General features: G+C 33.0%; 2 protein-coding genes across 5 annotated transcripts in view; both read left to right on the plus strand.

The window, feature by feature from the left end:
• Nucleotides 1-663, plus strand: part of Tfpi (tissue factor pathway inhibitor) — a 62608-nt gene extending 61945 nt beyond the window's left edge. Inside the window, exon 8 of the mRNA XM_048345120.1 lies at nt 317-663. Within this exon, the coding sequence (XP_048201077.1) occupies nt 317-423 (107 nt within the window). The 3' untranslated portion in view covers nt 424-663. The remainder of the gene's footprint in view (nt 1-316) is intronic.
• A 12566-nt stretch (nt 664-13229) lies between these two features.
• Calcrl (calcitonin receptor like receptor) overlaps nt 13230-15199 on the plus strand; it is a 113117-nt gene continuing 111147 nt past the window's right edge. For all 4 annotated transcript variants that reach the window (XM_048345122.1, XM_048345123.1, XM_048345121.1 and 1 more), the window contains exon 1: nt 13230-13488. The gene's annotated coding sequence lies outside the window, so the exon portion shown is untranslated. The remainder of the gene's footprint in view (nt 13489-15199) is intronic.

Here is a 15199-nt window from a genome sequence, read left to right on the forward strand (position 1 = left end):
CTGGCTCTTACTTTCCCAATGATTGATGGGTTTCATTATGCTGTGTCTCTTCACATATCCACATAAGTGCACACACATGAACATGCACTCACACACGTGCACATGTGTGTACATGCTCATTTTTTTCCACTCTCACTCCTACCACTGATCTTACATGACATACCCCTTTTACCTTTACAGTCCATTATATTATTACTAAAGGATTTTAATACTGTCACATCTTTCAGGAGTAATACAATAATATAACAAGGAAAGTTTAGACCAAATGTTTCATTATGTTTTCATTACTCATAAATATTTTTCATTCCTCCTATAGGTTTCCTGAAAAGAATATCAAAAGGACAACAAATTAAAACCAAAAGAAAAAGAAAGAATCAGTCAGTGAAAATATTGCACGAAGAAACTACTGTTGAAACAATATAATTTTTTATATAATACCATGAATTCTGCTAAAGATTTTCCTCTGATAAAATACTACCAATGATAAGTTCATAAAGCAATAGTTTAGGCTTATTGGACTTGTTATTGATTAGAATTTCTTTCTTCACTCATCAATGTACTCATTCAAAAGCTGTGATTTATTAACTAGCTACTGTGAATTTATTATTTTCCCTTGGTCCTTTCTATTTTCTATTTAAATAAAGAGTATCTTATATTACTGGCTTCGATGAGTCAATTGACTTTTTTTTCGAATTTGTGGATCATCTTCTTGAGAATATGTTTGCCCTTATTTCTATGACTATGAATATTACGTTATCCTTGTTGGTCTATTATCCTATTAAAGAATGTAGCTACTAAATAAAAAAAAGCCAATGTTGTTTTCACAACAAAAATTGTGAAAAATACATGCTTGTGATAAAAATTGCTCAATAACGCCTTTAGGAAGAATTGGTGATGGAATTTTCGGACATGCTTCTCTCCCAAGACATTTTGTTTCTTCTTTTGTACTCACCAGTACCTCAATCAATTCTGAACCTAACTGTCTGAGCAAAGAGCAATCAACTCTGCATCATGAGCTTCCTGATTTGGGCTGGTTTAGCTTTTTTGTTATCATAGAATAACGAACAGCTGAATAACCCTGTGCTGAATATGGTGAATGGTAACATGAAACAACGAAAAAGGAAAGTTTTGATGATCATCAAAGTGAACTTTTACATGGATTCTGAATTCCACTGACAAAAGTTTGTCTGGCTATTTCTAAATATCAAGAATATTTTGGGAACATTCTAGACTCTCTGAGGCCTCCATTTATCATGAAGATTTTGTAGAGCAACTAGCAATTTGTGCTCCAAAGAAAAGGCATTTTTAGCAACATCAAGGATTCTACTAGAAAACCTGAGCCTTATTTTTTTTTTTTTAGTTTTTTTTTCCCCCCTCTTTGGAGTTAATTCACTGTATCTCCTTCCTACTGAGTATAAGCACTCTGCTGACCCAGCAGTGTTGTGGACATTTCTGTAATGGTGTCAATGTTTCACACATAAATTTGATTTGTCATAGAAATGGCAAGCCTTTTCATCCATTTGGCTTAGCTTTATAGCTTCTCACATGTTGGTCAGATTTTGAAGTATGGACATAACTTTGATTTCTCATTTTTCCTCATATATTATCCACCTCTAATCAGTTTTCAATTCATGATTTCTTTTCCACAAGTTTCATCCAACCCTTATGCTTTTTTTTTTTTTTTTGGCCAGTCCTGGGCCTTGGACTCAGGGCCTGAGCACTGTCCCTGGCTTCTTCCCGCTCAAGGCTAGCACTCTGCCACTTGAGCCACAGCGCCGCTTCTGGCTGTTTTCTGTATATGTGGTGCTGGGGAATCGAACCTAGGGCCTCGTGTATCCGAGGCAGGCACTCTTGCCACTAGGCTATATCCCCAGCCCAACCCTTATGCTTTTGCTCTCTACCATGTACTAGTCCATCAGCACTGAAAAGATGGCTTCAGAAATTTTGCATATTTTGTCATAACTCAAAATAGTCTCCAAACAAGCTGTACTTTCCCAAATAGTATTTTCTTTCATAGCTATTTCAACTCAGAGAAATATCTGTTCACTAATGTATATTTTTAATTCATGTTGAATTTCTATTTAAAAGTCAGATTCCTTCTTCAGGACCTACATCTGAACATAGTCTAGCCGATGTCAGATTGACACACAGTGTTTTAAGATAGAATATGGAAAGTTCTAAAATGCAAATTCAACATATTTTCATTCAGTCCTGCAAAACATATACCATACACAATATTGACAATGTACCATTTTAAGAAAATTTTGCATATGTATTTCAAGTACTCAGTACATAAATGTCTTAGATTAAATATTTTTACCAAAAAAATGAAACTTCTGGAAGTAAAAAATTCCCAATATCCTCTTTAATAATGGCTTTAATTAAATAAGGGAAAAACTGTCGTTAGTTCAAGTATGAACTTTCCACAGGAGACACAAAAACAGTATTGATGAGTTAACTACTAATTTTCTCCAATAAACATTCAGTGGTTTGTAAAGAAAAACATACACTGAATGCATTGTTTAATATATGTAATTATTATTTCCCCTGCTTTTAAAAAAGAAGTCTTTTGATATTGTCTTCCTTCACGAACAAATATATAGAACTGATACACATATGTGTATTTAATTCTTTGTTTATTCTTGATATTCAAAGTTAATTAATCGCTTACTTTTTTATATGTTGGAAGTAAAATATACTCTCCTGAACCATGAATTTGGTAGCTACATGGAAGTTTTTGTATTACAGAAAGAATTTAGTGTTCTTTATCACAAGATACAGAAAACTGAAGGGAAACAAACTATATTTCCCCCAATTCTACTCTATTTTTACTTCCTTTCACTACAATTTGCTAACAATCCCCTTTAAATTTAAAGGGAAAATCAACATGTTGTGATTCCTATTTGAATTAATATATTATCCCTTAATTATTATCTAAGTTTGGCATATGTGTATTTCTAGTCACTTCATATATAGTTGTATATAATAAGCATACATTTAAATAAATATAATATTTTATAAACAGCTTCTAATTCTAATGATTATAGTTGGTCTGGACCATTTCCACACCACATGTGCACAGATTCATAAACTGTCCTTCCAAACCTTCCTGTTTCTTGTCCTCCAGTGGCGGTATGTCATTCCTTCTTCCATGTGTGTCTCAAGTACAGTATTGTTTACATATGCAATTTCAAGAAACTTTTGATTTTGTATTTAAAATGCTCATAATGTAAGTAATTGTCTTAGTATAGGTACTTTTACTACACAGTACAACACTGACCTACTCAAATCCTGCCACTATGCCAACTGCATTGTTTGTTTTCAGGTTTTCTTTTGATTTGGAGGCATCAAAGACAACATGACGTGACACTCCAATCTCATTACAGGTTCCATCTTAACTGTTGATGTTTTCAAATAGAAGAACCTAAAAATTTACAATTCAGTGCATAATTTATCTTAAGATAAACTAATACTAGAATTTAATATCAAATCTTTTTTTAAATTTCAATCTATAATTTATCCTGATAAATTTGTGCTTTTGCTGTTTTTTTATTCTACCAGGATGTGAACTCAGGACATGTAGTTTGTTTGGCTAGTACCATATCATTTAAGCCACAGCTTCAACACTGCTTTTTGTTGGTTGTTTTGGAGATGGAATTGAGGGGTTTTATTTTTGTTTTGTTTTGCTTTGCTTTTCTGCATTGGCCTCTAACTGCAATCCTCTGGATTTTACCCACCTGAGTAACTAGAAATACAGTTATTACATTCACCCTAGCAAGTTTTTGCTGTGTGTGTTTGTGCATGCATGTGTGTGTGTGTATGTGTGTACGTGCACACACATGCACACCTGTGCTCCTGTCCTAGGACTTGAGTTCAGGGCCTGAGCACATTCTTCAAGCTTTTTTTAGTTACGGCTAACACTCTCCCACTTGAGTCCTGGCTCCACTTGTGGCTTTTTTGTTGGTTTATTCGAGATGAGAGTCTCACAGACTTTCCTGCTCAAGCTGGCTTTGAATCATGATCCTCAGATCTCAGCCTTTTGAGTAGCTAGGATTAGAGGTCTGAGAAATGAGTGCTCAGCTCCTAAAATGTTTAAATACATCTTCCTTGTAGCAAAACTTAAGAACATGATACCTGTACACATGACCAATGATTTGTTCTTCTGTTTTTGTTGTCAGACAGGATCAGACAAGTTAATTACAACCCTGATTATCATAGGGATTATGGTCCATTTTCAATCTGTATTTTTACAAAAGGTATAATTCTAATTTGATGACTGTTCTTCCTGACATGAAGATGTTTTCAAGTTAGTAGCCAAAGGAAACTACTTGATTTGTTGACAATTTTTTGAAATCCCCAAACAAGCACTTTGATTTTCTGAATCTTCATGTTTAATATACCCCCTATCCTCAACAGAATGGACCACAAACTTTATAAATCATTCTAGGAAAATATCCAGAGATTTCTAAAATGCCAGCAGCTGTGAGCTACCTAATAGATCCCTTGTGCCAAGAATCAGGGACTCCATTGTTGAATTATTAAACATTCACTACTTTTTATTCTAAACAGCTGTCAGTGTTCAGTGAGAGTCCTTAAAATTGGAAAGCTAAATATACATTAGGAAATTGTTTTAGTAAACTGTTAAGAAATTCACTTTACTTTCTCTTTCATAAGCTACACACACATAATCTAATTCATTTAAAGAGAAAATCCTTTCAAATCGCGTAAGCATCTCTTATCTCAATTGACTCTCAATAAGCCAGACCAAAGAGAAATGTTTTAAAGATTGCAGAAAAAACATGCCAAACATCAAATCAAATACAATGAAAAAGAGCATAGGATTTCCACTTGAATTATCCTGATTTTGAGCCAAGTAGCATTTGGAACTTTTAACCCTGTATTGTTTGGTCAGTGACACAATTGGGAGAAAACCTGGTGACACGTATATGAAGTACTTGACATTTGGTTTCCCTAATATATTTTCATTAAAACAGTAGCTGTTTTTATGAAAATTGATCAAATGTTTAATAGTTCAAGGTTTTAGAATATAGTATAAGCAATAACACTAATTAAGTAGGCAATTAAAGTGGTTCAGATTTGAGGCTATAGCTTAATCCATAACCCAAACATACTATGCAATTAAAAGCTAAAGTAGAAACTTTTCAGGAATTTTTTCTTTCAGATGCGGTTAGAAATAAGAAATATGAAGTAATTTTACTGTTAACACAATTCTGAGCAAAGTATCAAAGAAAATGTCAGAGGTTTTTTAACAATATATTTTGAAATAATTGTCCAGGAGAACAATTTTTAATAAGGTAACTTTATAAATGGGTTTTAAAAAGTAGAAACAGTCATTTGTTCTTTTATATGTCTTTAATGATCCGATGTAAAATTCATTTGAATATAGTTATGTTTTATGTTTCTAACAACTTATAAAGTATAAAAAGTATCACTACATTTTCTTATATCATCTTTCCCAATCATTAAAAAACTGGCATAATTACCCTTTCATAAATATTGGGCATGAACTTTGTTTTGTCTTTTTTCCTCAGAGTTTTACCCTAATGTCATTGTTACTGATTTCAGTACCCTGGGTATTGTATATATGTTTATTTGAACTAGGGAAGGGACAGAGAACATCAGAACAGAAAGACAAAGGGTAAAAGGCAAACCAATGCAACATCAATACTTTCAAAACTGTATGCTATAATCCAACTGTACAACTCATGGTCGGGGAGGCAATTGGGGAGGGAGGGAAGAGGGAGAAAAATGAGAGATGAAGTAACAAGTTTGATAAGAAATGTACTCACTGCCTTACATATGAAATGGGAAAACCTCTGTAAATCACCTTGAGAATAAAACACAGATAGATAGATAGATAGATAGATAGATAGATAGATAGATAGATAGATAGATAGTTTTCCAACTTGTTAATGATTACTATGTTCTTTTCTCATTGTAGAATTATCTAAAATGTAGCCCCTAATAGCCCTTATAGTTTGACTTATTACCCATGTAATTTTCTTCTTACGTATCTGAAAACATTTATCTAACCTTGGAGGAATAAAAGAAATTGCTGGCAGCATTTTACCACAAAGGGGCAGTTTTATTAAGTCAACAAATTATACTCTAAGTTCCAGTTATGTCAATTTCTTATTGTGAAGACTACAATTCTGCAATCTTCACAAATCTAAAGAGAATACACAATATGTCAGATTTTTGAAAAATCTGTCAGTTATTAGTTACTTTTTTGCTTCAATTTACCCTAAAATAGAACAGAAACTCAGTGGCATTACTAGATATGATATTATTAGGTCCTTAAAGTATACAAAATGATGTAATGTAACATTGTACTTATTTTGTGCTCCCTTATAATTAATCCAAACAGGAGTGTGTCTTCTGACTGAATAGTCACAGACACAATGAGAAATGATAAGGTTACCCTACACAAGCAACTATGGTTAACCCTGTGAACTTTAACTTCAACTAGTAATTTGGAGGAAGACAAATATTTCTGCAGAAATATTTTTGAACTTGTTTCCTTGTCCAAATCCTCTCATTATGCCAAAAACAAAACATATTTTAAAGCATGCTTTCAATCACATGGATGGACACAAAGTAAAATATAAATACCTTTTTGTCATTCTCCTAGTCTTCTATCCTACATCCTCTAGTCCATGAGGGACACAGATCTTTCCCAGTGGTCAAAGAATTTTAGGAAAATCCAGATGCAGCATTTCAACTGGTATTGTTTATATGCACCACTCTGCAGGAAACTTCTTGGGGTCCCTTCCCACATCCTCTATAGTAAAACAGGGGCCCTCATTCCTTTCATGGTAGTCATTTCCCCTAAGAAATAATGTTCCCTACTTCTAGAAGGGCCTATGGACTAAGAAGCAGAATTTCAAGACAAATTCCCTCACATCAAGGGAAGACAAATTCAGAAATGTAGTTCATGTTCCAGAGCCCTATCTCTGCGGATAGAGTTAAATCCATATTTTTGCGGTGACTACACATCTTCTCTCTTAGTTATCGTTCTCAACTCTATTTTATTCTCTCCCTTTCTCTGTTTTTTGAAGTCTATTTTGCACAAAATTTCTTTGACAAAATTCTTCTCTACAATTTGGCTTTTACAGGACCCTGCCAGACACAGACTTCTTTCTAATCTCTTCTTTGCCATTGGGATTCCAATGCAATAAAAGCATTTACAGATGATACTCTTGTGCAAGAAGCATCTTCATTTACAGGATGAACTGGACTTTTTTCTACTCAATCCTAGTGGGTTTCGGTTCTTGAGAATATTCCAGAATGATCATAAAGCAAGGGGAGCAAAAATTAATTTCTCTAAATGGCTACCTGATGACAACAAAGAAATTCCTTGAGAATAGATAAAGTGCCTGTTGCCAAATTTTGTGCTCCTGATTCTGATCCAAATGCTTGGCACATAGTGGATAACTGACCATAGTTATGGAACCTTGCCTTCTGGTGATAAAATAGTTTATAGAGATAAATCTTGGAGATAATTAGTATACACTACAAACTATCTGTCTGAAATGTGAACTGTATTAAGTCAGAACAAAATTAATAACTTATTTTATTAAAGATAATTGTAGTACAAATATTTTTCATAGTTAGATATATAGTGGACCTTGTTTATAACCTATGAGAATCATTTACTATTCTGTTAAATGTTTCTGAAGATATGACTTTATGTTAGTGAGTACTATCATCATAGCCTTCAGATATTTTGGGAGAAACACACACACACACACACACACACACACACACACACACACAGAATTTCCAAACACATATTGCCCCAAAATGATGTGCCACTTTAATTAATATTTTAACATATATATCATGTAACACTTAAATATTTTTGCATTTACTATGAAGTACTTATTTACTACATATGAAATTATTCTTTGTGTAATCTACAATAATCATACCTCTTATAACTATATTAATCATTTCAGTATTCTTTCCTAGAGATATTTCTTTGTTGTTGAGGGTTATTTTTTCTTTTAATGAAAGGAAAAAGTCGGAATTTTACCTTTTTTTTTTGTAGTTTGAAAATAGTTAACACTAGATGGCAGAATGAGACTACACATACCAAACTCAACACTAATGAAAATGTCTTCTGAGTTCTGAGTCAAATTGATTGAATTATTCTCTAAATATGTGATGCATATTTTTCACATTCCATTATATTTGGAAAATCACACTGTATTTACAGAGGCACGGTAAATAATAAGAATGTATTTTATAAGAAAATGTGGGAAATACAAACTGCTAATTTTTCAGGTATATGAATAATCTGATAATGGTTAAAAATAAAATCATTGGGCTGGGGATATAGCCTAGTGGCAAGAGTGCCTGCCTTGGATACACGAGGCCCTAGGTTCGATTCCCCAGCACCACATATACAGAAAACGGCCAGAAGCGGCGCTGTGGCTCAAGTGGCAGAGTGCTAGCCTTGAGCGGGAAGAAGCCAGGGACAGTGCTCAGGCCCTGAGTCCAAGGCCCAGGACTGGCCAAAAAATAAAAATAAATAAAAATAAAATAAAAATGAAATAAAATAATTAATGCTATTTTGTCATCTTTGATTAGATCCCTTTAATAAATAAGTCTTGATCATTTAATTAGATACTACTTATGTGAATATGTTAAATAAAACTTTTATTTTTGCAAAAAATGTTGTATTCAGCAAAAAAGTATTTGAGAATAGAATAGTAAATTTATCCTGAGTGATGAAAAAAGCATCTTTTCAACGTGAAATAAAACCATTCTAAAATTAGAATTATTATAAACTCTCATAAGAAAAAGGTTTTGAAAATAACATATTCACTTGCCATTAGTCTTTATTTACCCTTTGCCACTGTGATTTCATATGGCAAGGGTAACCATTTATAAGCTTTCCTCCAAACCAGAATTCTTTGAGCAGCCTCAGGATAAACAATAGTTGCCCTACAAAATTGAGAAACATGTTGATTTTACTAAATAATATTTTCCTTAGAATGTTCATTTTCTACCTCATTTAAGCTGAGAATTTATAATTTTATTGCCTTTTAAAATGCACTGCTATCTTATCATATATCTCATTTGTCAGTAAAAGCTCTTTGCAACAAACAGTCATGCGAAGACAATCTTGAGTTCTCTGGAAGACCCTAATCCAGTAGAACGTGCCAAGAGCCAGGCTTAATAATACTCAAATATTCAACAAGTTCTTTTCAATGTAATTTGACTCTCTTGAGGAAACACATTTTAAAAATATGAAAAGAAATTCTATTTATAGACTTGCAAAATAGATTTTATTTATCTGTATATGACCGCATACAAACTGTATTATGTTTAGTTATCTGCAGTTTACATTTTATTTATAGTAAATATTTTAACATAATATTGCTTTCCTAAATTAAAAATTATGCATATAATAAGAGTGAAAATTTGCTCTTTTGTTTGAGTAATAGACATTAGTCTACTTACTCTCAATGGCCCAGAAATTTGGATACAAATTCTCTTTACCAAATGCAATTCATTTCGCTGTGCTTTGAAAAAAAAGGTAACATCAGTGGCTAGGTAATATAATAATATTCGAGGTCAATTTATATCCTTGTAGAATATTTTTAACATAAACATTATAAGAATTATGTATTTCTCCTCAAATTATTGATGAATTTTAATATGGCAAGATATACATAATTTTGGTAACTACATGTCACCTCCAGTATAAGAAATGAGTTTCAGATTGTTAAGAATACAGAGAATTTATTCACTCTGTACTTAATAACTGAAAACATTAATCTTGTTTTATCTGGGAATCGAACTTAGGGCCTTATGCTTAAGTACTCTGTTAATTGAAATATATCCCCAGTCCTCCTGGTTTTACTGTCTTTTGATAGGGTCTTATGCTTTTACCCAGGGACCGATTGTAACTGTGAGTCTCTTACATCCACCTCCAGAATAGCTGAGATTACAAATATAAGCAACCATGCATTGCCCATAAAATATTTTTAAAGTGCCTTTTTAACTCCTTATTTTTTCACTTGTTATCAAGGATGATCTATTAACCTGCTTCAGATGAGACTGATGTTTTTTTGTTTGCTTGTTTTTTGCTTTTTTCAAAAAAAATTGTTTTGTTAGATTTTTGTAGTAGAATCATGCTTCAAGGCATTATGCACACAAATTCTTAATTACATGATCAGCTTATTCAGCTGAAAACTGTCCATCACCCTATTTGTCTGATTTGACTAATTTACTCAATATTACAAATCCAGAATCTTTGAGTTGCCATCTCTCTCAAGGCAAGGCAAAATTCCCATGGTAACCTGTATTTGTGAGTCCAGGACAGTTCTATAAAGGTAGGAGTAGATGATTTAGGCAAATAGATATATTCTCAGTGGACAAACAAGGACAGATGCTTATCATAAATACCCTCTTCACATGTCCGTCCTTCACTTCTCCTTCAGAAAACCTATTGGAGGTGCCACTTGATTTGCCTCTTGATTCCTTTTTTTTTTTTTTTTTTTTTTTGTCACTTTGCCACTTCAATTTGCCACTTGATTCCTCTTGCTCTGTGCTATAAACAACTAAAGAACAGGATACATCTTAGTTTTCCATTCAAATATAGTCGGTGCATTGTCGAGCTTGAAATATGTACTTTATTAATGCTTATTGCATTACTGTAAGTAGTAGCTCCAGTATGAGGATTATAGTTGACACAAATATTATGAAAGTTTGTAATATAAACATCACAGTACAAACAAACATTGTACCTCCAGCTGGTTTTATGTGGTTAAGTAATGTTAATACTGTGGCTCAAAATCAGTGAATTGATTTGCAAATGAAGGTAACATTTCTGTGACAGTTTTTCTAGCATTCGTGTCTATCTTTAGGTGTATTGGAGAAATTTCCCTCATCTATTCTTTTACTTGCCCTAAACTCAGATTAGTTCTCTAGCTTTCTTCATAGTATGTACTCTGTCTGAAATGATAAAAGGATAATCTCAATGATCTGGTTATTGGGATTCAGGTTTCCTGTTACACTTAAGGAAGACATAGAGACAGTATTAATCAAAGTGACCTGAGAGTATTCATAGATGATAACTACAGTACTATGTGTTTAACCAATAATTTATGTATAAATACTACAACTTCTATTAGATTTCTCATTTAGAATAGCACAGATCTATGGTAGAGAAGAAAGAACATTGGATCAGGGCTTAAATTCAAAAAAGACTTCCTCCCGTTTTGTTGCTGTTGTTGTTGTTGCTGTTGTTTTAGATTTTCCTGCTACTCGGCAAATAAAACCAATCACAATATTCATGCATTTATAATTTACTCAAAAACAAAACTATACATCCATCTTGTAGGGGTTCAATGTTAGACTTAGTATGGTAGGTGTGAAGATTTGGACTTTGGTCCTTTTTATGGTAAAATCTAGCATCTTATTTTGGTGTGAAATTTCAGATGGACCACCAAAATAGTAAAGTTTTGACAAGATCACACCAGAAATATTGAGTCAATAACTACATATCCATCAGCTCGGCTCAGTCTATTTCTTCCTTAGTGGGTTCTTGAAAAAGTGCTAATTTCAGATCCAAATCCAGCAATGTTTGCAACTTGGACTATCACAATGGCTTCCTGATTGAGAAATCACCATTTGTCAAGTCAGTAATAATGTACAAAGTTTATTTTTCATTCAGAGTTTCAATCAAGTTAAAAAGAAGCACAGCTCAACAAGTCCTCAAAGCAAGGTAAAGATCTTAACTCAAATTATTTCTCTACCCCGACAATTTAACTCATCTAGCATTTTCCCATCTCCCCCAAATTACATTGTCATAGCTCAGTTTAAATTCTTTTCTCTTCACTATAATCAGTAGAAATGAATGATATTGTATATCTTCTTTTAGAATACTTGTATCCTATTTCAAATGCATGCATATTTATCCACTTTGATCTAATTGGTCATAAAAATGAAAGATTCTATGATCATTTTCTTCCATGGATTGATAATGAAAATGTGAGTAAGATCCCACTGTTGCAGAAACATGAGGCTCTTGAACATAAGTGGGCTTTTGTTAGTCTACCAGAATCCTGGGCTTATCTACATCAGGAATCATCTCTCTGATCTGAATTCAGTAATCTTTGAATGACCACTGTAGCATATTTACTATTTCTAAATGCTTTGGAATGCACTTAAGGTTTTTAGATACAATTTTAAATACGTTTTCCAGTTTAAGATGGGAAAAGATGATGCGCACATGAAGTAAGTTTCAGTACTGCCATAGTTTCAAGAATTATAATTGTCAATGCATGCTGTGCTATACCATATACATTAAAGTGCTAAATGCCTTTCAACTTTAGAACTTTTTCACATTAAATGATTCATAAAATATATTTAAGATGCAATTACATTTTGAGGTGTTTTTTAAAAAAAATTAACTGTGTCACATACTTTATTTTATATCATATTAGAAATATACACATTTTGGAAAGTTTTTCTAAATACAAACATTGTTTCTATTTCAGTGGCATAATTGCACAAAATATTATGAGATAAATGTAATAACTCAAAAATTATAAGCTCCTCTGACAGCTTATTTTTGAATAAATATTAAATGTTTAGTAACGAAAAAATATGCTTTCTGGATGCATGCATTGGTTTTATGATACATAGACATACACTTAATTTGTGAGCATGGTTAAAAATTGTTTAAAGGTTACAAGATAGAGTTTTCTGATGTAACTGTGTAGCATTGATTAGGGTAGAACTGCTTATCATAGCTCCAAATTAATGAGTCAGATCACAGGAATAAATGAGATGTTTGCAGGTTTTTTCGATGCTCATTTGTGGGAAAAATGTTAGATACTTTTTTTTCTGGATGCTTTGTAAATTCTAATTCAACACCACACACACACACACACACACACACACACACACACACACAGACACCTCATTGATTGTTTAGTATTCAGATTTCCTTTAAATCACAAGCAGCTTTGGCAAGTTCTAACAGAACTTAGTTAAGGTGAAAGCCAGCCAGCTTTGCTGCTAACAATGTATTCATAGATCAAATGATCTCTGTTCAGGCTGCTTCTTGCTCTTGTTTCAGAATAAGAAAGGAGTGCTGCTGCTTTTCCTGGTGTATGCTATTTGAGAAAGAAAGTAACCTAACACTAACTGCAGGCGGGGTCAGAGTGATGTAACAGGAAGCCCTGATGTTTCCCTTCTGCTGCTGATCACTTACAATCTGACAACACTTCCAATCTACCCAGAACAACCCCTGTCTCCAGCAGAGAGTGTCACCTCCTGCCTTGGGACCTTCAAGCTCTGCTTCGCTGGAGTTCACTCTGCCTGCAGGATCACATTGCAAGGCTTTGCCTCTTCTCCACCTTGCCTGGGGATAAATCTGTCTGCGAAATCTCAGACAGTCAAATTCCATCCTGTCTCTTTCATCAGGAATTTTCGTAGGAGCTGTGCTGGGTAAGTGCATTATTCAAATAAATAGATTTATTCAGAGTAGTGTTTTTCGTGTTGTGTGACAGTAATTCTAACAAGAGTTTAGTAAAGTAGCATTGAACAAATGTTGAAACAGCATTCCACATGTTAGGGAAACTACTACATGTTACCCGAAAGTGCAAACAAAATCTGTTACTACTGTGTAGCATATTTGCAGTGATGATATATCATTTAAAAAAAAACTAAATTAATTGAAAGGTAAATTACAGAACAAATACCTTAATCAGGGTAGATGCTTTGAAAATTAGCTCTACTATTAACTAAGCTTGAGCTTGGCAATTGGAAAACATTCCTCCCCTACCCCAATCCACTCCCTTCCCAAGGAAGGGTCTTTAAACAGTATTCTTTGCATTTTTAAGAAAGTAATTAAATCTACTTCTGGGACTATCACAGCTTCAGTATAGTTAAGCACAATGCACAGTTAAAAAAGAAGTAATATCAATTGGATTTATTTTATTTCCTCTACCTTTTTTCCACGTCTATTTACAAGTATATATTTAATTATTGAACCAATGGAATTTTCATTGTTTGTTGTTGCTAGACATATATACCCTTTCTCCCTAAACCTAAAATGCTTGTGTTGCATTTGATCATAGACCGTGTTACAAAGAAAACATAAAACCACTTAGATTTAAGAAAATGTAAATATTTCTATATTGTTTCTTATGATTAAAAACTCTTCCAAGACAAGAGAATTTCTTACTTCAACTTGACCAATATCTCTTTGCAAACTTCTTTTTGAGGAGGAAGGGGTGGAGATATGATCGCGATCTGTCTGTAGATAAAAAAGCATAGCTGAGCTTTCCTGAGAGAGTGAACTAGGTTGAGAAACAATTAAGAGTTTCCAGGAAAAACATACAGAAGAGTTGTAATGAAGCATCTATTCATGTTCCTTTCAACATTTTAGATGGTCCTGGACAATTTAAGAAACAAATGTCTAATATTTAAGAAGCTGTTGGTATAGATATATTACAAAGAGTTTGCTAAAAATAGCATGTCACATTTGCATTCAAATTTGTTGATTGGCATGGTTATTAGATCATGTTTTTTTGCATTTATGAAATTATACTCTGCAAGGTTTGCTTCAATGGTTAAACTCCATCCTGAGCTTAATCAGCCATTGTCTGCCACCCTAACAGTACACTTCAAATTCATACTGAGTAACTAAATACTGGGTAGTTTTTGGCTCAGTGTTCTCTCACATTTCTCAACCTAATGGAAACCTTAATTCATTTTTACATTTATGATTCTTTAAAAGTATCAGAGCTGATTTCTCTCTTTCATCTTCAATTCTATTACTGAGTTGTTACCTATTGTAGAAATAGCAAAAAGTGCTTTTAAAATATGGCTTTATAGTCACAGGTAATTGAAGAAAGCGAAAACAGCACAGAAAGTGAGTTAGTTTACAAAAATTAAAACAGTATTAATTTATATCAAGCTGTTTCCTTAAAATGAAGTATCATGTTTCAATGTTTTATATTGAGTAAAGCCTCCATGTTTTCAAATCTTTATTTAATTACTAGCTCTCAACACATGATTCTCTTGCATCATTTAAATATCTGTCTATTAATAGCATAGTTTATAATCTTTCCACTTTCAGTATAAACCAGAGGTTTGAAATAAGAAATTTGTGTTATTATAAAATAGTTAAAATTTTAAATATCAAAATATGAAG

The sequence above is a fragment of the Perognathus longimembris genome, chromosome 4 (genome assembly GCF_023159225.1).
Source record: "Perognathus longimembris pacificus isolate PPM17 chromosome 4, ASM2315922v1, whole genome shotgun sequence".
Classification (NCBI taxonomy): Eukaryota; Metazoa; Chordata; class Mammalia; order Rodentia; family Heteromyidae; genus Perognathus; species Perognathus longimembris.